Source organism: Python bivittatus, unplaced genomic scaffold (genome assembly GCF_059951505.1).
Source record: "Python bivittatus isolate LINGU-HERP-01145 unplaced genomic scaffold, Pbiv_v1 ctg000140_np1212, whole genome shotgun sequence".
NCBI lineage: Eukaryota > Metazoa > Chordata > Lepidosauria > Squamata > Pythonidae > Python > Python bivittatus.
In genome coordinates, this window is record NW_028277043.1 from 674,448 (window position 1) to 700,349 (window position 25,902).

General features: G+C 41.0%; 1 protein-coding gene across 10 annotated transcripts in view; it reads right to left on the minus strand.

The window, feature by feature from the left end:
• Positions 1-25,902, minus strand: part of AKAP13 (A-kinase anchoring protein 13) — a 234,008-nt gene that overhangs the window by 43,200 nt on the left and 164,906 nt on the right. For 6 of the 10 annotated variants that reach the window (XM_088136399.1, XM_088136398.1, XM_088136397.1 and 3 more), the window contains 8 exons: positions 23,497-23,633; positions 18,103-18,470; positions 15,969-16,022; positions 13,211-13,273; positions 10,932-11,115; positions 9,973-10,084; positions 2,130-2,252; positions 208-241 (listed from right to left, as the gene is read on the minus strand). In XM_088136399.1, the coding sequence (XP_087992525.1) occupies positions 208-241; positions 2,130-2,252; positions 9,973-10,084; positions 10,932-11,115; positions 13,211-13,273; positions 15,969-16,022; positions 18,103-18,470; positions 23,497-23,633 (1,075 nt within the window). The remainder of the gene's footprint in view (positions 1-207; positions 242-2,129; positions 2,253-9,972; positions 10,085-10,931; positions 11,116-13,210; positions 13,274-15,968; positions 16,023-18,102; positions 18,471-23,496; positions 23,634-25,902) is intronic. The other 4 variants (XM_088136396.1, XM_088136401.1, XM_088136404.1 and 1 more) reach the window with 4 other exon arrangements.

The window sequence follows — 25,902 nt, forward strand, 5'->3', positions numbered from 1 at the left end:
TAAATTTGTCAAGTTAAGCTTTTTGACTATAATTCAGAGGTATGTAGATTTAATTGTTCAATCAGTTGATAATTAGGCCAACTTTTTTACAGTGAAATCAACTTAAAAAAAAAAACACCACTGTCATGTTTGTTTAAATTCTTGCTGAATTCAAGGAAGGAAGGAACTATATTTCGAGTATGTTTAAGAGATTAATAAAAAGATCACCTTTGAGTCAAGTTGCTGCTGAAGGCTCGGGTACCTATGAAAATACATGGAGAAAGTATTACAATTAAAAATTCCAATAGGAAACATATCAAAACATATATAGTGGTATGAATATATGATCTTATTAGAACATATGTTCTATTAAGACAGGATGGAGAAAATGTCTCTAGTGCCAGATAACTTTAGACTCTGAATTCACCTAACACGTTAGGAGGATGAGTTGACTACAACATCTAGAAGGCCATACCCTTTATTAAGATTATAAATGATCAATGATGTTGATTTCCTGCCTCTCTTTTTATGAAAACGATTATTCTGAGAACCAGCTGATGGGACCAGAACCATTTCTAGAGTCATACTTCAGAGTCTTCCCAAGTTCGTGTCTGTGGTCATTTCGGGCAATCCGTGAAAAGAACAAGTACAAACGTGGTTCAAAATCTAAACAGTTTCCTTCACATTTTCCAGCAAAAACAGACTTAAGAAAGCTGTCAAAGAGGAACAAGCATGCATCACACCCTCTTGCTTGAATTAGCAGCTGGGACATGATAATCACTGGGGATAGTCTGCAAGCTGAATCTGACAACGCTCAACACGAAGTGTGGAGAATCTTCTTGTCAGTTTTACCCCCAGACAGCAGGAGCTGGAGATCACATTATGACCTTTGCAAAGGACAAAAGAAACATGTTCTCAGGAGTTGCCTTGGCTACCTTCTGGTAAGAAATTCAGCCTAAGGGATTCATGGGGCACTTTTAAGCTGTCTGAATTTGAACAGAATTTTCTAACTGTAGATGTCCAATATCATATATACATTCTGACACGCACACATCCACGTCCCTTTGAAATTAATTCTATGTTCTGTTCCATTTGCTTTAAAGATCTAGTCACTGGTAGGAAGTTTCGTGGTGTACTTTGCAAATTAAAATTTTAGCTCTTCAAAATTCACCATATTGGAATAATTCTAAAACAATCCCCCAGTAGCATATTCCTCACTACTTCAAATCACCCCCTCTCCTCAAGGCAACCTTGAATATTCCTTGATCATAAATGACCATATATTCCTTGGTTTGCATTTCCAGTAGGGTTTTTCAAAATGGTCTAAATATTTCTTCATGATCTGATATCAAAAAGCAAGGATAAGGCGAAGGATACAGAGTTTTATCTTGCTGCCATTCGTTGAAGGCAATTTTTAAAATGGTGATTTAAAAGGATTGATTTAGGAAGACCTCTCTTTGGAAGACAACTTACTTACATCCCTTGGATTTGTTCTAACTACTTCAGGATTTAACCATCTACAATAATGATCTTATCCCCCAATGAAAATCTTCCTTTCCCATCTATTTCCTAAGAAAAGGTACTGTCCAACAAAAATATCCATTATTTTTTACAAGAACAAGTTGCAGAGGCAGCACCTTCTAATATTTCTGAATTCACAAGTTTCATAAAAGTACTGTCTTTGTTTTCCCGAACACCTGATAATGGGAAATAATCTAAGGGTAAGTTAGCCTATAGCAACATTTAAAAATTTTGAACCCAAGCAGGTACATAGAATCTGCATATGTGTAAATCCAAGTGTGACTTCCTACATCCAAATAAATAAATAAAATGTGATGCGGCAAACTTGTGACAGTAGCATCGATTCCTGTGCATTAGTTCTATACCGTAACATTCCTTATTGGCACATGGGCCAAATGAAGAAAAAGAACTTTAGAAAAACTTGCAGGCCAATCCATCAACAGAAAAGTGAGCTGAAAAGCACCCCTGCTAGAATCTGCAAGCAGTAGGGAAGACAAATGAAGAAGCAAGCTGTTCAGCAGAGACTTCGCCCCAAGCATTTGCATTAAAGAAAGTCATGCAAGAGTCTGAGCTTCTCCGCTAAGAACTGTGCAATGCCAGCATCATTTTGCCCAAACAAGATTACTTACTCTCCAACTCCTCATCATCACTGGAAGAAGAGTCAATAGAAAAGACAGTTTTAGACTTAGGAATGAGCGGAGAGATGCTGAAGGAGAAGAAAACTCGTCTAGATGGCTGAGTTCGTCCCTGTGCTGAAAAGTGGGTTAATGGCAGAGGTTAGAGCATGCAATTTCGACACGAACAACAGACAATAACAAAGAAAGGGGAGGGGAGCAAGAGCAAACCAAAGAGGACAGCAAAACACATGTTTGCAAAGCAAAGGGCTACAGCAACAAAAGCAGGGAAGGGCTTAAAAAAAGGGAGAAAAAGAAAATGCAGGTTTCATTCCATGCATAAACTGCAGATTGATTTTTGGCAGCTTCCCGTAAGGCTTCCATCACTACACTGTAAGATGGAGATGTCTCTCTTTAGTAATCCAGTACTAGCTCCCCCCCCCCCCAAAAAAATCAGCCTCTGACCAGAAAAAGCCCTTTTCACCAGTTTGAGCAGATACCCTAATGGGCTATGCATCACTGGAAGAGAAAAGAGTATACAAGATGATCAGCTCCGTGGGATAGCCATCACCTATCCATCTCTATGATAAAATATTTCACTCTGAGCTCCCACTGAGTGTGCCCCTTCCGCAAGAGGCCATTGCTGGACCCTACCATCCTGGACAATTTTCACCCAGTCCTTAACCTTCCCTCTTTATGGAAAGTTGAGAAGATGGTCAGGTTGCAGTTAGAGAGGATCCTGGAGGAAGTGGATTATTTGAACCCTTTTCAGTTAGGCTGCAGGTTGGGACAACATTGGTTGGACTTACGGATGGATGTCTTTTGGCAGACCTGGGATCAGGGAGGTGCCCTCCTTAATTTCTCAGTGGATTTCCATTCCAATTGACCATGGCAATCTTCTGGGCTGGTGGCAGGGAATGTGATTGGGGGGCAGTGGTTCTCCTCCTTTCTCTACAGCTGGTTCCAGTCAGTGTTGGTTGGGAGGGAGAGGTCAAGCCCAGAGACTCTGATCTGTGGGACATTTCAGGGCTTAACTTTCTCTCCTCTCTAATGTTTCCCTGGAGATCTGCATGTCCTTGTCCTTCTTCAAGCACTCTTTTAAAAGCTGGATTTTCCGATTGGCCTAGGGTTAGGTGGATGTGCAGGCTTCAGGAGTTGTGAGGAATTTGAGAAGGGGTGTGTGTGTTCCCTGAATGGATGCTATTTTTATTTCTAGAGTTGTTTTGTATTTATGGGATGTTTTTAATTTTGTAAAGTTGCTTGTATCATGTGGAATGTGACAGTCTATAAATTCCATAAACAAGTTAACAAACTCTGGCAATTCTTGAAGTGCTGAGCTCCCTATGGCCTCTTAGAGATGTCTTCCAACTTTTTCCTCTGCTGCATATCTTTAAAACACAATCCAGTTGTGAAAAAAATGTGCTGCCAAGCTGCCTGAAATCACAACACACTCCTGAAAATCAGCGTGCCATATTTCACCTTGATGAAATAGTCTCTCTTTTTCCTCCTATTTGCATTGACAAGATAATTAATTAAATCAACCTGCATGTAGAAAAAGTGTTCACCTTCAATCTGACGCAAGTTTTCTTGATACAACCTTTCCCAATCCAGCTGAGGTGTGTGACCTTCAAACCTCTGGGTGTTGGAAGTCCCAACACATCTGGAGTTCGAGGTAGTTTGAGCAGTTACAACACAGAGACCTCACCATTCCCATGGATCTAGAGGTCAAGAAAATACTGTGGTTTTGTTTTATTGTTTGCCTTTTACAAGATGAATGTGACATGTGGGCAACAGGCATATCTCTCATGCAGCCTATCTGGAAGGGATGGACTAGCTAAGGTCTGAAAAAGCTTCCCTTATTGGATTACAACAGTGCCATCTTTTGTTCTTTAAAAAATAAGTAAGTAGTAAAATCGATTTGTTAAATCCTTATTTCCAGGGACATCATTCCATTAATGCTTTGGGGGTGGGGGGAAGACTAGAGGTAGTTTCTGGCTGACCAAATATTGCCTATTCCTTGTTGTGCTGTAAATCTTCCATTAAGTACCATGGGGTGGGTTTTAGCTTCACTACTATGACCACAAAGAAGATCTATCCAAGAAACTGATCTGTCAAGGTGACTGAACAACATTTATGGGTCAACAAGGTTTGTTCCTAGGAAGGTACTACAAAGTCTTACCTTAGTCTTAGAATATTGTAAGCGCTGCACCGTACACAAATGCCAAATTCAAATAATGATGAAATAGTTGCAAGGACAGAAACACTTGAGGGATCTCTTGTGTACTGGAGCATGGCTAAAAGGTCTGGGTAGAGGTCAAGAGCTTTTCTACTACTTTAGAACAACTTTGCTACGACAAGCCAGAAGACAAAGGTCGAGAAGGAATAAAGAAAGAAAAAGCCAAATCAATCCCCAAGTAAACAATCAACATGAAGTTTACAGAGGGGAAAATTTCTCAATAAGCTACATCAAGAAAAGACTTAATTCTTACTTCAGGATTTCTCAAAATCTGAAATATCTGGAACTCACTTGTATATGCACCCAGACATCATTATTTCTGTGGCACTTCCCCACAAATTGGATTGTGCCTACACTTTTACACTTACACTTCCTTTAGTCCTCTTGAAAGGGTCCAATTTAAATTCCTAAGGACTATATTCCAGGTAGCCCCTTGCGTTCCAAACATAGCATTAAGGAGGGAGACAGGGCTATCTAAAGTCAAAACAGGTGCATGGACCTGTATCATGGCACATTGGTTGAAGTTACAGTTCTTTCCCACAGGTTTGAGTTATTTCCTTATTGAGGACAATTACAAATCAATATGGTTCAGGACAATATCACAAACATTTCAACATCTCGGCTTTTCCAGGGAGGCGTTCCTAAGGATGATTTCTGAGCATGCACTCAGTGCATTTAAACAACGTATCAAAGACCTGGAAGCCCAACAGGAACAGTCTGCTCTACCTAGGGATGTTTTTCTGAGCACTCAAGCCCCTTTTTATAAACCAGCGAGATACTTACACCACATAACTATTTCCAAATTCTGAAGAGCACTAACTTTAACTTGCTTCAATGCTCTCCCCCAGCAGTTTCAGAAGGCTGATACAAAAAAAGTCCCCTAGGACTTGAGACTGTGCCCCTGTGGACAAGGGGCTGTTGAAACTACAGCTGATGTCCTGCTATACTGTACCCTCTATAAGGACTCAAGGACCCATCTTGTAACTCCTTACCTGGTAAAACAGTCAAGAAATTCTGATCTGTTTTATGTAGAGTTGTTATTATCAGATCAGTATGATTCAGTCTCCTTGAATGTACCTAAATTTTGTTATACTGCCTGTAAAATTAGGCAGACTTTGATTATCCACTGATGAACCCATCCCCAATTGTAATATTTTATCTTGTTTTGTTTTTACTCTATTTTTATTTGCAATGTGTTTTTGTTTGCAATTCTGGTCAGTGACCATAATTTAAAAAAAAAAAAAATCAACATTGGATTATGCCTACCAAGTCCTAATGAAATCAACTGGGGAGATATACGCATATGCCTCACTTGGAGTGAACTGTGCTCCATGCGTTCAACAACAGTGTATAATGCAACTCAGAGCTTATCTGTTTCCTCCAGCCTGAGAATTCCCGGCCAACAATGTCACATGGAAATACCGTCTCTAAATTATATGACAGTGAATATGGTTCTACAGCTCCCAGGTTCAGCCTGGGGATGATTTCTATCCTTCTATCTGAAGCCAGTTTGACACAGTCCAGACTAGGGCCAAGTGACCTTGTTAAGTCATGGACACATCTCAAACTTTGAAAGCATCTTTTAGGTGCTCTCACAAAGTGGTCATTATGGATTATGGCTTTCATCAGAAGGCCAATTTGTTCCCCCACCTTTTGCCCTCAGGATTCTTTGTGTGACCCCCAGTTTACTTTGGTCTTTTTTTTCCCCCTGAACATTTCCAAACAAAGCTCTGGGCAGAGGCACTCACCATGTTTATTTTTCTAAGAACATCTATGTGGGCTTCAGAGGTAATCCTGCAAATGAAGATCATGCTGGAGGCTACCCATGTTCCTCCCCCCCCCCCCGCCGCCCTTTTGGTATCTTTCAATTTAATTTCAAAAGCTGATGACTGACTCTTAAAGTCAGCTAATTTTGGGGCCTTTTGGCTGTAAAATAAATATTAATTAATTAAAGTCAGCTAAGCAAAGAGCATAGCATGAATAAAGGGAAAACTTGTGGGGAAGCTGATAACCACAAATTCCATTGTACCCTATTTCTGGTCTAGGCAATGCTGACCAATTGTCCTAATCAATTTAATGTAGCATAGATTTAATTGGACAGAAGCATGGAATGCTGCTTCTGGTGTTGACTACATCTAAAAGCATTTAGAGGCCAGGCTAAGATACTGTTATTTACCAAGAATTTTAAAGAGCATATATAGTTACTAATAGATAAAAGATGAGATACGGGATGAAGGGATTTTTGGTTGAAATGTTAGAGAAGGTGATCGGTTACTGAAATGGTTTGTACTTGTCTTAATGCAGGCGGAAGTCATGTCTTTATATGTTCTTTTTTCCTTTTATATTTCTTTTTTCCTCTTCTCTTTTTCTTTTTTTCCCTTTGCACTTTTTATTTTTCCTTTTTTTCCTTTTTTATATTTTTCTTAGGTTGTGTTCGTTTTTTATCTCTGTATTTTTAAACTTTAATAATTTTTTTTTTTTAAAAGCACAGATAGTATTCTGCACTGTTGGGCCAAATTGATGTTCTTTATGATGCCAATTTTTCCTTTTTGCTGCACTATTATCTGCAGAGATCCTACTCCACTCTGGCACCTGATCAGATAAAGAAGAGCATCGGCAATGCTTTAAATGAACAAAGATATCAATAGAAGAGAATATGTGTAGCTCAGGGTGGAACTGTGGAGTCCTTGGTGCTCTCTGAGCTTGGCTGTTTTCTTGCAAACATTTCATTACCTGGCTAGGTAGCATCTTCAGTGCTCATCATCTGAAGGTTACCTAGCTGGGTAACGAAACGTTTGTGAGAAAACAACCAAGCTCAGAGAGCACCAAGGACTCTACAGAACAAAGATATAGTATCAACTTTTAAGGCACAGAACAGTTGATGGTACTGTGGGGTGGCTATCAGTTATAAGCCCCCTCCAGCACTTTGAGTTTCTACTTGACAAGGCCCATGTTGATTAAATGGCCACTTCCATCTTCATTGCATGTTTGGTGAGTCCATTTTTTCCTTGCTATTAATTTGAGCTTTGGTAGCGCTTCCAAAAGGGAGATTTTTTTTTGGAAAGGAGTGGGAATTGGAGAAAAGCATCTGCAAAGAGGTTTCCTATAATAAAGAGAAAATAATCAGTTTCTCAGACAAACTGGTTTTCTAGGGAGAAATTCTCTTTCCCTCTTTTTAGCAACTTGGAAAAGAGGGATGCCAACTGGCCCTTTGCAGCATACGTGTGTCCATCCTGTATGCGGATATGCCCTTAATGAGGGGCTTCAGAAGGAGGAAGAAAATTGGTACATTCTGGTCACAGAAGATGAAATGTCTATTTTAATGGATGGACAAGTGTTTTGGTTACTATTGCTAAGGGACAAGCAAAACCTAGTCAACAGCCTTATGACTCACAAGTCTTGAGGAACTAAAACAGATCTTCCAAAAACGTTAGAAGAGACATTCTCAATGGCAAGCTCCCAATCCAGAGGCTTCCCTCCAAGAGGAAGAAAAATGCTTTTCTTAAAAATGCATAGTGCTTTGGGGACCCACTCTTTATGTCCAAAATAAAATGTGGTGCTCATTCTGTTATTTATTTTTAGTGACCTTTTTTAAAAGATTGTACCAAAGAGCCCCAGATAGCATACATGGTTCTCTTCCTCTACTATCATCACCTGTCTTCATAATAATCCTTCAAAACAGGTCAGAATATATGGGAAAAACTGGTCCAAGAATCCCCTGAGTTTCACTGGATCTTTTTACTTTTAGCCAACAGGAAGAGAAGCCTCCTCCCCCCCCAACCCCTTTTCTTGGCTGAGAGTAATCTATCTGGAACTGTAAGTCCTTGATACATAAGACCACAGGAGTGGGAAAAGTCATTGTCATATTTCCTTCTCTCTTTCCTCCCATCAATCTCTCTCATCCTGTTGCTTCTTGTCCAACACTCTGTTTGAAAAGAATTATCCTATTAGAGATCTGAACTGATCCTTACTGCAAGGCTTTGGAAATTAAACCATTCCCAAGGCTGGATTCACTAGATCACACTAGATCGCTTGCTTGTAGCTTTTGTGTGAGTTTATTTTAGTTCTAAGATCATTCCCTAACGTCAACATTGCTTAGCCTCAGTTGGGACAGAATCCAAGCCTAAATTCCACAATTTGTCTGAAACTCAATTAAACTTTAACATCCATCCATTTTTTGGAGGTGATATATATCTTACCATAACTCTGCTGCTAATCAGAGCTGCACCAATGAGGGTCCTAAATAAATTCCACCTTGCATTTTGCAATTCTATGTTTCCCATTTCTATAGATCAGAATTTGAGAATGTGTTGGGGGATTTTTATTCCTCTAGGGAAAATATTATCTTCACTGTAGTGACCTTTTTTCCCTGCAAAACTTTGTTCTAGGTGTTTTCTGTATGGCCTCTATCCTGGCTATATTTTCAAAGTCTCTGAAAACCTGGCTTTTTCTGCAGTCCTTTGGTTTGAGTGGGTGGTTGAGCCTCTTATAGGTTTTTATATGTTAGTCTGAATGCTTTCTTTTTGGGATCTACATGGTTCTTTTTTTAATTGTTCCTATGGTTTTTAATGTTGCACACTGCCTAAAGTCTTTATGGAGATGGGTGGCCTTCTAAAGAGGACAAACAAATAAGTAATCTGACCCATTTTTGATCACTACCCTCATTTTTACACAGGCATCATTACAGTTGTGATGTAATAGTTAAATTTAGGGGAAATTTAAGGAAATGGCACCTGGGCAAAATTCCTCCACATTATATAAAATCTGGATTTCCAATTGGAATGAAACAGGAAGAGAATCCCTAAGACACTGGAGTAATCATGGAGCACAATCATTCTGTTCCAGTCTCATTTGAGCCACACCACATAACCACTGGCAGAACAGTTGAACAATGAAGCTGCACCAGAGACACAATTTTCACAACTACAAGTCAGAACCCACTGCCGTTGCCCCAGGGCACACAAACATCCTATAAAACATGTCTCACTGTCATTTCCGCTAGAAAATGAGGCAGATGCAGAGACAGTTTGTTCTTCACCTCTCTCAAAACTCCAGATAGACGTAAAATAATCAAGGAGACATTTTCCAAGAAGAGAACATTAGTCATAGTGGGGGCGGTCTGCTTGGTCATTTTGGAGTGTCTCTGGCACTTTAAAGATGGTTTCCATATCTCCCTGAAGAAGCAGTTGCTTCTGCTGTAAATGCATAAAATGTGACAAAGGTGGTTATGCCAAGAGTTCAATTTATTCAGTTTATTCTTCTTCTTTCTACCACTAATCTTATTTCTTGGAAGAGCATTGAAAAGGAATAACACTTCAGTAGTATGCTTTGCATACAGTAAGTCTCAGGCTTAATCCAGGGCATTCTACATTTCAAAAAACAAATAGGCTGGAGTAATAGAGAAAAAAAACCCAGGTAGCTTTATTGGAGTGACTAGTACTGGGCAGAGCAGACCAAAAGATTCATACAGTGCAGGACAACTTCACATTTGCCTTCTCTGCAAGCTATTTATCTCAAAGTGGCGCAAAGCTATGCTGGCATAGGAAAAGCAGAAGGTGTGATTCATACACTCACAATTGAACGCTAAATGCAACAAAAAATTAAAAAATTACAAGTACTCACTATTGTCTGATCCCACTTGAGCAATGGTCATCAGCGACATGGATTTCGTTAATGGAGGAGAAACGGGAGTCGTGCAGAAGCTGAAGGCATGTGGCTGTGGTCTTTGGAGAATCTGTGAAATGCAGGATTGTTACACTTAAATTCAGTCTTCTCAGGGTTCAGAAGGGGGTCAGAGTTCTGCAATCCTGAGTTAAAAAGAGGTAGAATACTGCAAGGAGGAGGAGGAGGCATTCTAGAACTTAGTGATCGAACTGAAGTTCAACCTTTCTAGCTTCCACTTCAGCATCAAAAAAAAAAAAGAACACTTAAACCTTTTTCTCAGTCTAGCTACAACGTGAAAGCATCTTGCCAACCAGGTCCACCATAGCATGCCTGGAGAGGAAGGTATTTGTAAGTAAATAGCTTGTTTAACATAAATTAACCATGAAAAAAAATCTATACACCACCACCACCACCCCAAAAAAAATTAGTCCTAGAAGTTAAAGTAAATTCTTCTTTGAATCCAACTCAACTTTTGGTAACTTTGTGGAAATGTCTATGCAGTTTCCTAGAATGGTACAAAAATGGTTTGCCACTTCCTTCATCCAGGATGTTCACGGTTGTTTTTTTAACTTCCCAGTCTAGCCTACAGCTTTGGAATTTCCTAATGGCCTTCCATCTAAGCAGGCCTGACCCTCCTTAGATTTTCAGGATCAACCAAGGTCACCTTGAGGCTGCCATAGCTGGGTGGGCCTAAAAGGGCTTCAATATACTGCTAGATTTCTGCTCAACTCTCCCTAGCATTGATCATGAGAGTGGATGGTGAAAACTGAGCCAAGGATCAGCTTCTAACAAAATTATGAAAAGCAACAGTGCCCTCTTACATCAAGAGACGCAAACTGCTTCTGCCCACAACTGGCTTAGTAGACCATGCAGATCAAGCTGGAATACTGTATGCTCGGAATTACCTTTCTTCTTACCTGACTTCTCATTTCTCCTAGCTCTGATTCCTGTTCCTCTTCAGTGAGTGAGACCAGTGATCCTCGTTCATCATTTGCTAGAGGACTCTGCCGAAGATCTTTGGTGTTCATAGATGCTACATCAAGACTTGAGGATGGCTTAGTAGTACCATCAGCCTCTCCAGAAAGTCCTTCTAAGCTGTAACTGAAGACAAATTACAAGCATTAGGTTTCTCCCAGTTCTTGATGGATTAGCTCACAAAATCTTGAGGCTTAAGCAAGCTTGGCAGGAAGTTCCCAAGTAATACTGTCTTGTTTCCTTGATTAATTAGTATGTTACCACATTAGTACAGTTAGAATGAGGGACCCAATCCACCTGCAATAGCTCCTTTGCAACTCACTGCTGCATTTTATTTATGCCTACATTTGCAGACCCAAGGACTTTTCGTCAACAGCCCTACTTTTTACAAAGTATAAATCTGGTCTTTCTCTTCATGAGAAAGATACCTTCGTACAAAGCTGCAAAGAAAGGATCAAGAGGAGCTTTATTAGTACTTTTTAGTATGAGTTAGCTGGGTTTTTTTAAGCAGTTCTCTAATCAAGAATTGCTAAAAATGGATTCCAGTTAATGCTGAGCAGAGAAATACACCTGCATTTTTTCAACCTTCTCATTCAATTTAATGAGAGAGTTTGCTTTAGTAATTCTTTCCAAAGGAAAGCATTTCAGAAATATTATCAAGACTTGACTGTGGCATTTATGCACTTATTTAATTATAAGACTTCACCAAGTAATCCTTTTGCTTGATCCTCCCTGACTTCTCCAGTTTCAATTTAATCCTAAAGGAGACATTGTTCTCCCTTGGGACCTTTTCAGCAACGGTGTTGTTGTTGCTGCTTTGCCTAGTTGGGAAGAAGCTGCCTAGAATAGATTGTGTCCTAACACAATCTGGCTTCCCTCCAATTCAGGGAGCATTTGGGACAGATATAGGATATAAAGACTTGGAATATATTCAGAGCACAAATGTCACAAATATCCATAATCTTCAAGCTTTCCATGTATGCAGTCTTCCCGAAGTCAGCCTGTTGGGGTTCTTATTTAGGAAAATGGGACTACCTGACAGATTTTCAGAAAAGGAGGGGAGCAGGAATGCAAAAATACCCCAATGGGCACTACATATGCTGAGTGGGCCCAAAAGATTTGACTGATTTAGGGTTAAAACACATGGAGAACTAAGGGGAAGTGGAATGGAACATCTTAGAAGAGGATATGGCTAAAAGGCTGAAACATGGAAGAGGAAAATTCTACGCTGCAACATTTTTGTTCCCCTGGTTAGGTAGAAGCCACAAAAAATGGTAATTTGGTCAAAATATGTTTGGCCATGAAACCTGCATTGATTATATGTTGTCATTCCATGCATGATGATAACTCCTACTCAGTTTTCATGTATAGGTTTTTACTGTCTTGCAATATTTGTCTTCAGATCCATATAATGTACTGTAGTTCCTTTTGTCCTTTTAATATTAATTCTTACATTAACTCCTCAGGACATAATTCCACCTTCAATGCTTCCCATGCAAACCCCACAATATTAAGTGGGGCTTCGGTTTTGCCCCATTTGTATACTTGATATTATACGGAAATGCATATGCTTTGTTAAGCATATTTCCTTCTGAATTTGAAAACCCAGACTGAGCCTAGTAAAGGAGGAAACATTCCACTGACAAACAGATTACAGTGGAAGCCACAGGCCTGAATACAGTTATTCACTTGGTCACCTATGGTGAGCAAAAATGGCTTCCAGATGACTAGGGCAATTTTTCTCCAAGAAGGTGACCTTCCCATCTTATACCATTTAACCAGTCCATGTGCCCTGTGGTGTTGGCAAGTTGCATTGCAACCTGTGTTAATTCCAGAAAGCCCAAACCCTGCTCAGCATGGCAGGAGGCCTTTCCCTGCTCTGAAGAATTGACACCCATCTTCTTTGATTTGGTGATACGGAAGATTGCATTTAAGTTACAGCCAGAGACCTTGTCAAGCTTAGTGTGACATGAAACAAGACTCTGTACTCCAGTTCAAGTAATAAGGAAGGGCTAGGACATGGTGACCACAAATACCAGGCAGCCAAATTCTGGAACCCACAAAGTATAAAACTTAATACAAAGAAACTGATTCAGAAACAGCACACCACCCAAGCTAGCAGATACATTGCGGATGCAATGAGGCTACAGACATCACACAAAAAGCTGGCAATGCTAGATGCAGAAGCTCCCTTGGATGCTACGGCACACCGATACTCTACCTTCGACCATTAAAGTCAGCATCTATGGCAGTGCACTGGACACCAGAGGGACACCAGCTCAAACTGGGAATAACAAAGGTAAGAGACAGCAAGAGGTCTGCCATTACTTGACTGATCAGAGGGGTAGATGTTTGCCAATTTGGCTACCCTGCAAAGAATTATACCTCCTTTTCCCCCATCACTTTGTGCACATATGTTCCTACATGGTTCCCATTTTTTCCCCAAAGAGAACCTGGATTACCACTATGCCATGATTTAAAAGCTAGTCTGTTAGGAAGCCCTAGCTATTGGCTGAGCAGCTTGGCTACCCCCGAACATGCATCAACATTCCAGTTCTCAAAGAAGATTCCATCCATCGAATGTTGGCCATGAGCGCAAGTGTTTGTATGAAGTGGCATATTATTTGGCTGGGACTAAAACCTCATACTCTAATGGACCAGATGGAGTATGATTGAAATGAAGGCAGAGACTGAGCTAAGAGATCTCTCTGAGAGGCAGCAATAGGGGAAAACTGAGGAAGAATGAATGACAGAGAAAAAGTCCAAGAGGGATGGCTGAAGTATGGAGTTTGTGAACAGAAAAAAATCAAAAAGAAGGAAATGGTAAGAAGAATATTTTCAAATATGCCTGCAGATCTGTATGTCACCAGCAAAAGTAGTTCTGTAATGGCTAGGCTATATGAAAGTTAAAAGGCCTCTAGGTGGCACCAGGAGAAGCATTATGCTGAAATACCGGATTAATGATTCAGTAGTGACTTTCTTTTATTTCTATCTTAAATATAGTATCAGCTTTTCTCAACTTGGTTGCCTCTGGATCTGCTGCACTACAGCTCCCATCCTCTCCAGCTAGCAAGATCTAGGGATGGGAGTCATGGTTCTGTACATCTGGAAGGCACAAGACAGAAAGAGATTGAGCTCCTCAGTGTATACCAAACTCTTCCTGCTTCGTCATAGCATTTAAAAGCTCACCAACTTCTTAAATACGCAAAACAGAAGTTTCAAGGGCAAAAACATAATAAATAACTAAGTGCTGTCATTAGCTCCAGAAATGTGTGGCTTTTTTGTTTTGTTTTGGTTTTGTTGTTTGGTTTTGCAAAATCACCATTCAAGCATTGGATGCTCTATTAATTTTGGCAGAATTAGGCCTACTGAAGTTTTTGAAATATCAAAAGATTGCCTAAAGCTTCTTGTTTAAACATAAATTGGAGGGTGGAGGGAAAACTCAGAGGACACCGAAAGAAACAAAAGAGCCAGGAACAAAAACATTTTCTTTTTATTTCCAAGGAGGTGGTTTGTTTTTTCCTTCTTTTTGTTTGCTTATTAATTTCTTGATATTTGTTTGTTCTTTACGGAAAATATGTACTATGGTCCTTAAAAAAAAATGGTTATATCAGGGATGTTAAGTATTTTGCTAATCAATTTCACTTCTTTCAAGTCTGGGTATTATTATATAATCATTAACTGTTTTAACCTGGTTTATTTTTGTCTATTAAACAAGACCAGTTTAATAAATAGAGATTCCCAGCCATTTCATATGCAGTGTAATGAATCCTCCAAACCATGGAATGGTTTAGAAAGGTGGGAACAAGCTTGGTGCCTACATGCTTCCCAGGTTTTCTTCATAGTTTAAGAGTCAATGAGTTATTCCTGATAAGAAACCACAGTTACTCTGAGCACTGAATATACTATGGTTTGTGCTAACTGCCAAAACCAATCCTGCAAACTAGCATTTATCCATAATCCTGGTTTGTAGGGTAAATGCAAGGTAGCATTTGTTGATTTGTCTGTAAAAGAAAACTATGATTTACCAGAGGCAGGAAGTAACTCACTGGCTACATTCAAACAACACACTTAACCTAGTTACTCAATTAACTCATTTTCTGAATTTGCACATGTACCATAACCTAACCAAACAGACTGGTTCTTGTAATGCTTTCAGCCACAAAGTAACCAACCTTAGCATAATGTGCAAATGCAGCCAAACATTTTTAACTGATTTGATTAAGTGGGTCATGTGAAGTCTAAGCATAAGGGGATGAAGGAAGATGTTACAAGGCTTGTTATTAAATTTCTAAAGCAATGTTGAAGAAGACTGGAAAGATTATGTACCAACAAGCCAATTCTACAAAAAATGACATACAATGAAGAATGAATGAATGAATGAGAGAAAGACAGACACACAGACTGATCAAAAACATGTGTTAAGAAGAGTGGGAGGCCTGAGAGAAGAATATTTAACTGTCCCCCATCTCAGTGCATCCTACAAAAGTGTAATTTTCTTTCCATATTTCTTTGCCCACCAAAATCTCTCTCTTCTGCCCACCGGTAAAGAAGAACATATGAGGGACCCCAAAATAGTGAGATGGTGCGTTAGGTAGTTATATATTTTAATAAATTAATTTTACTACTTTGTATTAAAAGTATTCATCCATCTGATCATTTCAAACAGTGAACTATATTTTGGATGAGCCCACTCCTCCAGTGCTCCACTGAACCCCCTAAAAAGAAGCTTATGGTTGAATTCTAAACTAGCTTTTCCCAGTCTGGTTCCCTCCCAATATGTTGCACATTTGTGCCCACAACCTCCAGCAACCATAGCCCAATCTCTGCCAGTTGGGGACTATGGGAGCTGAAGTCTAACACATCAAGAGGAACCAGATTGGGGAAGGCTGAGCTAACAGTGATTAACACAAAAGCAGGAAGTTAGTCGCCACTGAAATGCAACATGGTTAGTCAGCCTCAGCATATCTGTGCTGTACCTTCTTCTATGGGAAGGAGCCTTCCTTACAACTTCCCCCAGCAGTCGCACTGAACTGAAAATGAATCATGGAGAATTATCAGCAACATCATTAACCAATCAGAAATCTCCAGACAGAGACAGAGGAGGAGAAAGGGTTGGTGGGGAGAATCCAAAGGGGAAATGCTGAAGGATAGGATGGGTGATTAAAGGGAGTGGAGAAAAATGACATGGTGGCAAAAGGGTAGGAACAGTGGTCTGTTAGGCATGAGAAACATAGTCTTACCATGCAAGTTCACAGTGCCATCCATGGCCAAGAAGCAAGAACTAAGTTGTCCTTGGCTCAGCTTAAACATATTAGCACTATCAGGGCACAAAGACTTACCAAGATCATTTCCCATACTGATTGCCCAATCCAGAGTTACACAACATGAGTAACTGATATTGAATTCATTTGTTAAATTTATATTCCATCTTTTCATTCAGGAGCTCAAGGCAGCATACTTAGCACTCCCTCCTCCTATTATTTTTCCTCATAGCAACTACCCTGTGAGGTAGAGAGGGCCCAAAGTCACCCAATGAGCTCCCAAGGTAGAAGCTAGATTGGCTAGGTTAGCAGCACCCTAACCACAATAGCATGCTGGCTTATTTATGCAAAACAAGACCACTAGTTCTGCAGACATTGTGGACATCACCCAAACTCATAGGGAAGTTGATCCCATGCAACTAGGGGACATCAACTTATGGTGGGCTTGCATATATGGGTGGGAATGCAGAGCTTCCCAAAGTTTAAAGTAACTTTTTGCCAATATGCTATTTTGCAGAGTAGAGGGAAGCTCTCTCTCCATATCACCCTATCACTGTGAGGAATATTCAGGAAAGCAATCTGTCCACTTGCAGCCAAAGGGGATAATGTAGGGCAATCTTCAAATTTCATTCTACTAACAGCAATGAAAAGCGCTACGGCTGTGGCACCAAAGTTATATTTATGTTGCAGGAGATGCTCCTCCTTCCTCAACTCAAATCATCAATGTAAGAACTTGGCCGAACCTCCTTGAAAGCCACTTCATCTCAAAGCATTATTTTTCACCTCTAACTTGTCCGTCATCCCCACTCCCCTCCACAAACACACTACAGATGAGGGTGAGTCATTGTGTACAATAACCTGAGTCATGATAATTACTTAAACTCTTGTCACAGAGTATGAAACATCAAGGAAAATTCAAAAATCCTCCCAGGCCATGGTGACACTGCTTTCTCCATAAAGAAAGAGAAGATGTCTTTCGATCATTCAGTCGGCTCTCTCAAATGGCTCATAAGCTTTGACTTAGAATAAAAAAGTTTTACTCATGTTGGTGTGAACTTTAAAGCACAAACCCAAGAAAAAAGGCTGCCAGTTTGCTTTTGATGTGTGGAAAAAGCACCAGCCCCCCCCCTTTTTTTTTTTAGCAAAGAAGAGAAGAACAACAATACTTATTTGAATAGGCTCACTCTATTTTTTGGCTGAAAGGACTGCATTTGCAATTCAGCTAAAACAAAGGAGGTCTCTGCCTTCAGACATAAAGGGAAAAAGGGACGGAACACCCTCTTTTAAATGATCATTCTTAATCAATTGGAGAAGGGCAACTGTGCTAACCTATTGCAAAACAAAACACAGACCCCAATCCTTCAGATTTCTCCAAGATCCTGACTTCCCAATCTACAGAGTAGCCCAAAGAAGACTTAGTTGATTGGACGGTCCTGCTTTGGTTTTCACCCTCTGCTTTTTACCTTAGTAAAATGGAAGCTCCGAGGTTATGTCAGAAACTAACAGCCTAGGACATGCACACTCATAACTCCCACTACCCATGGCTACTGGATAGGGTAAATGGGATTGGAGTCCAAAACACCAGGAGAGGATCAAGTTGCTTAGCCCTATCTTGAAGTTTCCAGCGGTATGAGCTGGTGAGGAAGTTCCAATTAGAGGGATCCAAAACACCCAGAGCATGACAGATAAGCTGTCTTCAGCCTCCAATATTTCCCATTTGGATCTCATGCTTTGATCCTGTGGTTGAACATGACTTCTCCTTCCCATCTCTTTCCTTCTGGCATCTTGTAAACCCCACATTTCCTTAGGCATGGATGATCAGCCCCTTCCAAGAACCCATTTGGCTTACCTCCTGTGGTTGATCTCTGCTTCGCTGTTGCTACTGTTCTTCCCTGGGCCCCAGCTATGTCGACGGAAAGGAGACAACGGCCTCAAAGAGTTCCGCAGGCCAGAAGGTGGGGACACCTCCGTGACACTATCCAGCAATTCGTCCAGCTCTCCAGAGACTGCTGCCATGCCATCTTGATCCTCTCCACTCGCCGCCATGTTGAAGCAGCTGCCGTCTGGACTGTACCTCTCCTGGGGCCCAAGGAGGCCAGGAGTCCGAGGAACAGAAAGGTTACTACCAATGGAAGAATTCCTTTCCAGCGATATCGTATCATCCACTGAAGAGGTTGAACTTGTACTGTGTCCGACTGATTGCTCCTCTTCAGGCTGCTTTGGGGTTGCAATAATATAATAGTAATGGTAATGATAGCAGTAGTAGTAGTAATAATACCACATTTATTTCAGATATTGTAACGATATTTGGGAAAGACCTTAGGAGATTGGGCCAAGAGATGCTGCCAAGCGAACGGTCAGATAAGAGACAGCATTGCCTGCAGTTGGATAGTGGGTGGGGCAAGAGACTCAGAAGAGACCCCCCCCCCCAATTTCTCAGGCTGTAAAGGAGACAGGGGTGGGGAGGATTGTACTTTCAAACTTGCAAGTTTCTGTTAATGTAGCTTTAAAATAAAGTAGAATTAGCTCATCTGGTCGTGTTTTCTGTCTGGTCTACTTGGTAACACGGACATCAAACTTGCAAGTGTGAAAGTACATTTCTCCCCCCGTCTCCTTTACAGCCCAAGAAACTAGGGAGGGTCCCTTCTGAGTCTCATGCCCTGCCCACTGTCCAGCTGCGGGCTATGCTGTCTCTTATCTGACCATTCCCTTGGCAATGTCTCTTAGCCCAGTCTCCCAAGGTCTTTCCCACATACCATTACAGATTATGTGTAAGTAGGTTTCTTCCAAGGTGATCACCTCACTGTAACTTTTAATGTGACAGAAGGGGAAGCTTATTAAATACATAAGTATGATCGTGTGAATTGTTTGATATTAAATGTATTTAAAGTAGTGGCTTTTACTTTTCATTAAACGCAAACATTTAATTTTAAATGTAATTTTGAAATTACGTTTTAATTTAAAATTTAATCTCTCCATCAACATGGCATTTGATCTTAGCCCGTAGACCAAGACATGATTCCATCTGATTTAAAGTCAAATACATCAGATGGAGTTTTTGTCCTGGCTCCATCAAGATTTTAACATTATTTATTTTGATACAATACTCATACATTTTTTTTATTTTTTTTAAAAAAAACCATCCAAATTACAAAAATAAACAAGAATCCAATCGGAAAACAAACAAAAGAGGGGGAGGGGGAAACAAAACTCAAATGGCAAATACTCAAATGGCAAGCTCATTGCTGGTCTGAAAAAAAATAAAAGATGGTTTCAAAGCAAAGGGGTCACTCCAAGGGGAGCTACACTTCTCCCAGTCCCAGTTCTAAGTGCATCTAGTGGGAGGCCAAACCAGAGAGAGGAATTCAGGTCTTGCATAGCAGGAGCCCTATCTGTTACCAGAATCACTGCTGGATAAAACTAGCAATTAGCTGTGCAAGGACTGAATCTAGAGATAGGAAGGGATAATTCCAAGAAGCTCTTCATGCTACTCGAGGCTCTTCCTCTTCCTTTTCTTACAGTCACAGAAGCCACAACAGCTCTGAGTGGGAAAAGCTTTTGCCATAGCCTCTGACACTTATTATAATGCTTGGTTCAGACAGCAGAGCCAAGTCCCTAGGCCATAAACGTTTGTCCAATTCATCATACCTTGCTGAACCAGGACTGGATTGTTAACAGCTGTATGCAGGCCACTCTACTCAAACCGTGGTGATCCCAAGGTAATCTACGTACTAGTCTAACACAGAAGCCCAAGCTAAGCATGTCTTTTCAAAAGATTTGCAACAATTCCCCAAGGAAATAGCAGACACAGCAGACAAACTTTCCCCAGTGACCTTATTTCTTATATAAAGAGCTGTTGCGTGTTTTGCTTCTTGCTTACATAAGTAAGAACACTGTCCCTCGCTATCCTGGATTCTATAAGCTCTAAATCTGGACACTCATTCCTTGCATGAACCAGTTTGTGCTTCATTAAACCTCACATCACAATGAAACTGAACTCAGGAAAGAAGGATGATCTCACCAGGGACAGTAATTCCAAAGGGGATGTACAAGTTCCTTGCCAATGACTTAAATGTTTAAGTAAAGAAGAAGTGATCTCCGTACATCCTCCTTCCAAATCTTTAACTCTGCACAGAAATCCCCTAAAGTATATTTGAATCCAAAAGTGATGAGGATTTGTGGGGGGGAGGGGTGCAGCACAAGACTGCTATCTCATGACATCACAAGGTGGTTGATGGGTCACAAGCCCAACATTAACACTGGTATATTTTTCAATCCAGGAGTTTTCCATGACACCACAGTGAAGAAGCAGGTGAACTTACACTGAGCACACTGAACTGTGTGTTGGGCTGGGGGGGAGGGGTTGTGTATGTGCTGAACGACAGTTCCCAGCAGACTAATCCTGTAAAGCCAATGGGGAGGGATGTTGGAATCTGAAGTGCAGCAATGTGTAGAGGACCACTGGTTCCTTATCCTGTCCAAGAGAGGACCTTCAGCTACACAACTTGACCTGCCTAGTTTGCCCAAGTTCAAGGCCCATGGTGGTCCAAGTAGAAATATGCCAAAGATGGGCTACTAGAGACCTCCATGCAAACTCCTTCCTTCTTGATGTGCCACAAAAGCTGAGGTTTGCTCTAAGATGGCAACAGATCAGCTGGCTGGAAAAAAACAATGGGATCTATCTTAGTTCTTCTGGAACCAGTTTACTTAAATCCAAATTAAAACGGGAATCTCCAGCAAGGCAGTGACACTTTTATTCCAAAGCAAATGAAGCAGGGTACGCTAGACACACAGAGTAGTATTTTCCAAATTTCAATGCCTAGAGCTTGACATTTTTCTTTTTCTTTACATACTAGGAAACAGATGCTTTCTTCAAACACCTCCCAGAACAAGGGACAGGCATCCTTCCTGCAACTGTAAGCGCCTCCAGTTAAAAGCGCCTCCCAGCATTCTCCTCTTTGCTCCATCAATGAGGATTCAGGGATGAGATTATGCTTGCTTTTTGTACAATGGGGAAAAACTTGAAATTCCCATGTGTCCACCAGCTGTGCTGCAAGCCCTGTTGCATTCTGGCTCCCTACTCTTCGGATGAGGTCATTTGCAGAGGAAGTTTCAATCCTGCCCTCATAGCCCTGGTCTGACAGGAACAGACAGTTGATGCATCTGGCATGGTGACTCTTGTCTTGGTCAGCCCTTTTTAGCCAAGCACAATGGCAGAACATCTCTGCTTCCCAGCATGTTAATCAAGGAGACAATGCAGCAAAAATTGCTTTGCAAATGTTCCCCCATCTGGCTTCAATACTGGGCTCAAAATAATCAAGTTCTCAACAACTTCCTTTTTATTTGTCAATGCTAAGTTACACAGATGTTATATAAAAGTGTTTCTCTGAAGAAAGGAACACAAGATCATGCCTGCACCAGAGGCTACTATAACAACGTCTTCTTTTATTTGGGGATGGGGTTCTAAATTGCATAATAAGGGTAATAATAATATTCAGAAAACAAAGCCAGAACTTTATAGGCAAAAATTCCTGTTCCTTTCAACGCCTCACCCTTTTCTTAGGCACTCCCTAGATTTGTACGCAAGGCCAAAGGAATTGGGAAAGTGCTTTTCCCTCCAGACTTGCATCCAGAATAGTTTTTCCTCCTGGCCAGAACTGCAGCAGCTTAGCTGGGATCAGAAAGCAAGGGTGGCCCCTAATTTACCAGGATTCTCTTTTCTTTTAAAGGATGCTGCTGACTGGGAACGATGCAGTCTGTATTGTCAACATATCTAGAGAGTCCTGAGCTGGGCAAAATACTCAATGGTTGAAGTATTCAGATCCTCAGAAGATCCAGCAGGGAAAGTGGCCTATTTATCAGGGGAGTCTGAAAACAGACTGCAGGAAACGACTTCAGACTGCATGATTCATTTAGATGGGCCACTGTTGCAACATAGGCCTGTTGCAGTGAACGTTTAGCTTGAGAAAAGAGAAAATTCAGAAGGAGATTTCCAGGATAACCAATGGGATCTTGCATTCAGGCACTGCCTTGGGGATGCTTAGTGCAAAGGTGGGGAACCTGGGACTCTAAACCAGGAGCAGCCCCCCAAATCCATTTTTCTGCCCCCTGCAACCACTTCAATCTCAACAGCTGAAAATCAGGGCCACAGATTTCTGCCATTTTGAACAGGAAACATGAAAACTGTAGGGTGAGTTCTAAACTAAGATTGGCACCATTGAAAAAGGGAGGAAAAACTGCTCAAAACGCTGCCCTATCCTTAATCAGACAGATAGGCCTGGTCCTGAGCACAACCGTGACACAAGTTCTCCCACTTTGCATCCCTTTCCCATGTACTGTATTCCTCCCCCAAAATGTTACGTGTGGGTCTCCCCTCCCTTAATCCAGTCTTTTGCAACAGTGCCCTCTGAGTATGCTGGATTTCAACAGCCAGCATCAGGCATGGATTCAGCAGCACTGGAAGAGCCCTGAATAACTTCAGAGCAAAAAAATAATCTCAACTTGGATGGGTTGGGACTTCAAAACCCATCACCATCAGCCAGTCTCCTACTAGCTGGGGATTGTGGGCAACGAAATCAAAAACACTTGTGGGGTAGTCCAGCTGCCTGAATCCAGTCTCATCATCGCAAGGCGAATTACACTATAGACTTTATTGTGATTAAATGTAAACATTTGTAAGTTGGAGGAGTTCTCTCTCTTTAAAATCATTTTTTCATACTGGAGTCCTATGTCAGTCTACATTGGAAAGATTCATCAGTCAGTGGGTACATCTGCATGTCCTGCTTGCCCTGGTTTTTACTGATTTTGGGGGCCCTGAATCTACAATGTCATCCTCAACATACCTCGAACCCATCACAAAGGCAACTTACACCTATTTTTTCTTGCTCTCCATCAAGGGAAGTGTAAAGAAGCAAGGGAATCCCCCAAACAGGGGCTATGGATACTCCTATTATTATTATTTAATTAAATTTATTACAGCCACTCTCTCCAATAAACCTTGGACAGCTACCTGTCTGGCTAAAACACCTGGTCAGCATTCCTGCTAAAGTTTGAAATCTAGACAGTGATTTCTTAAGCTGACTTCATTTCTAGCCAGTATCAGCACAGGAGACAAGCAGCTTAAGGCTGTTGTGCAGAAGAGCCAAACGACAAAAGATGCTAATGATCATATGACTTTGCAGCCAAAGAAAGAAACATCCGTAGAAGAGCTTCAGTAGATCTATTGGGCCAATTCTCATCTTACCTTTCTAAAGTCCACCTCATCCAGTCCATCCCTGGAGAAAGGAAAGAGTTCGGATTCACTCCCAGATCCTCTCTTAAGGATGCCTTGTGATGAGGCGCCGTCGCCACTTAATCGGTCTTCTAGAAAATTATCACTTTCTGGAAGAAGAAAAATTTAAAATACATGTATGTATGTATGTATGTATGTACGCATGTATGTAGGATATAATCGGAGATTTCAAATTCAATCAGAGCCGGAGACACTGTGGCATAAATGCTAAGATATAAACGAAGATGTGGTCAACCATGAACTAGAGGGCATCTCAAGTTATTGGGGAATCCCAGGTGAATGACACAGGATATAGCTCCATTTCACTGACTGACACCATGTGGACTGGTGGATGGGCTCTGTTTAAACAAACAACAGAGCAGCATCTTTCGTGTCCTCACCTGAAGATAGCAGTCTAGTCCAGAGCACAAGGGACAAGGGCTCAGTCTACCAATAGAGAGGAAAACCTGGGTGGAGGTCATCAGAAGAGGAAACCAGGCAACTATGTACCCTGATGAATAACAGGACTGGACACCCAGCCTTACTGACCCAAGAACCTAAGGAGCCCTTGCCTAAGAAGTTTTTAATTCTTATGACTCCTTAGTGTTTCCATAGCATTTTCTAGCTTTCACAGCATTTCTCATCTATTCAGTCAGTAATTCTTCCATCAATCCTGCAACATATGTCAAATAATTTTCTCTGCCAAAAAATACAATAAAAATGCAGTGTAAATGTCTATATCCAGGACATTTAAACCCTGAAAGAAAAGGGGGAAAAAAGATTAATTTTTTGGGTGACCTGGATAAAATGTGCAAAACTTTCCATAACCTTTTTCTTATTCTGCAGCTGTCATTTTTTTTCCATTATTATTCTATTTTCAACTGTTTTAAGGCGGTAGAAAAAGGAAAACATGCCAAATGTTATTAAGGAACTGCATTTTACCCTCTCTCCTTCCACCCGCAAGATGTTCCAGCCATTAAGATAGGTCTGTTCTGTTAGTCACGTTTATTTACTTATAAACAGAATTATTTTACACCCAGTGTTTCCTCCAGAAGATAAAGGTGTGTAAATAAGAACTCCCTGTTTCATTTTTGAACTGTGAATGTCAACCTTCAGAGGAAGACTGGACTGAAAGATAGTGACTGACTTTGAATCACCAATAAGTCCCCCCCCCATTTTTTTTTTACAGCCTCTGTGCCCCTACCTCTCCCAAGATCATGCTGACAAAATTAAACCAAACACTAGTTGGTTTAAACCAAACCAAAGAAACTGGATACATTAAGCATATGACCTGCTCTTCTTTTTAACATCTCCCACCATAAAAAGGATCAAACACTCTGATGGTGACTTCATCACTTTACCAACATATTCCCTGCAGTCTTTAATCTAAAAATGTTGCTTAAGAGAAAGATTGGACCGGGTTATGAAAAGGTTCTCACCTACTCCAGATATTGTAGGAGGGGGGGCCTCAAGTAACCCAAACCTGCAGGACCAACCAGTCTTCCCTTCCCTTCCTTTCCCTTCCCTTCCCCTCCCTTCTCCCAATTTAAATCCTAAATCAGTCCAGCCTTTCTCAACCTTTTTACCCTGGAGGAACCCTTGAAATAATGTTCAGGTCTCAAGGTACCTCCTGCATAAAAACTGCAAGACATATGAACCCTTCACCATACGCTTCACTTCTAACCTAGGCGATCCATGTTTTACAAATTTATAACAACAACAAAATGGCAAGCCAGGAGCTAAGTTGTGGTGCATAAAAATTCCCACCACTGTGAGTGCTAGCATTACATGGTATGCCAAGTTTAAAAAAAAAATTTTTTTTAATCGTGATATCTTGTGGAACTCCTAGCCAGGGTTCATGAACACCAAGGGCCTAGCCACTCTGTGCATCTGATGAAGTGAGCTGCAACTCACAAAAACCTTTTAATAAAATCTGTTAGATGGGGAGAGTGTTCTCAGGCTCCTCCTGAGGTTTTGCTTACTTACTACCCATTTCTAAGAACTGGACAGGCAGATTTCCTATCAAAGCTCAGACTTTGGCCTCAAGGGCAGTCTATTATGAAATTTGCAAGAGTCAGTTGCCTGCAGTGGATATCCCAGTGTTTCTCAACCTTGGCAGCTTGAAGTCCACACACCTTCAAGCTGCCAACGTTGAGAAACACTAGGATATATAATGTTAAGGAGAAGGGAGGAGGCACCATCCTCATCAGCCTGCATTTCTTTTCCATAAGTAGAAAAAGGTGAGAGAAGGAAAAAAAAAGGGAGGGGAGGGAAGAGGGAGAAAGAGAAAAGCCATACAATCTGCAAGCCAGAATTCCCACTGATCCAGCTGGCAACTTAACAGAGCATGTCCCACTGCATTCCAGGCTGAAGGACAAG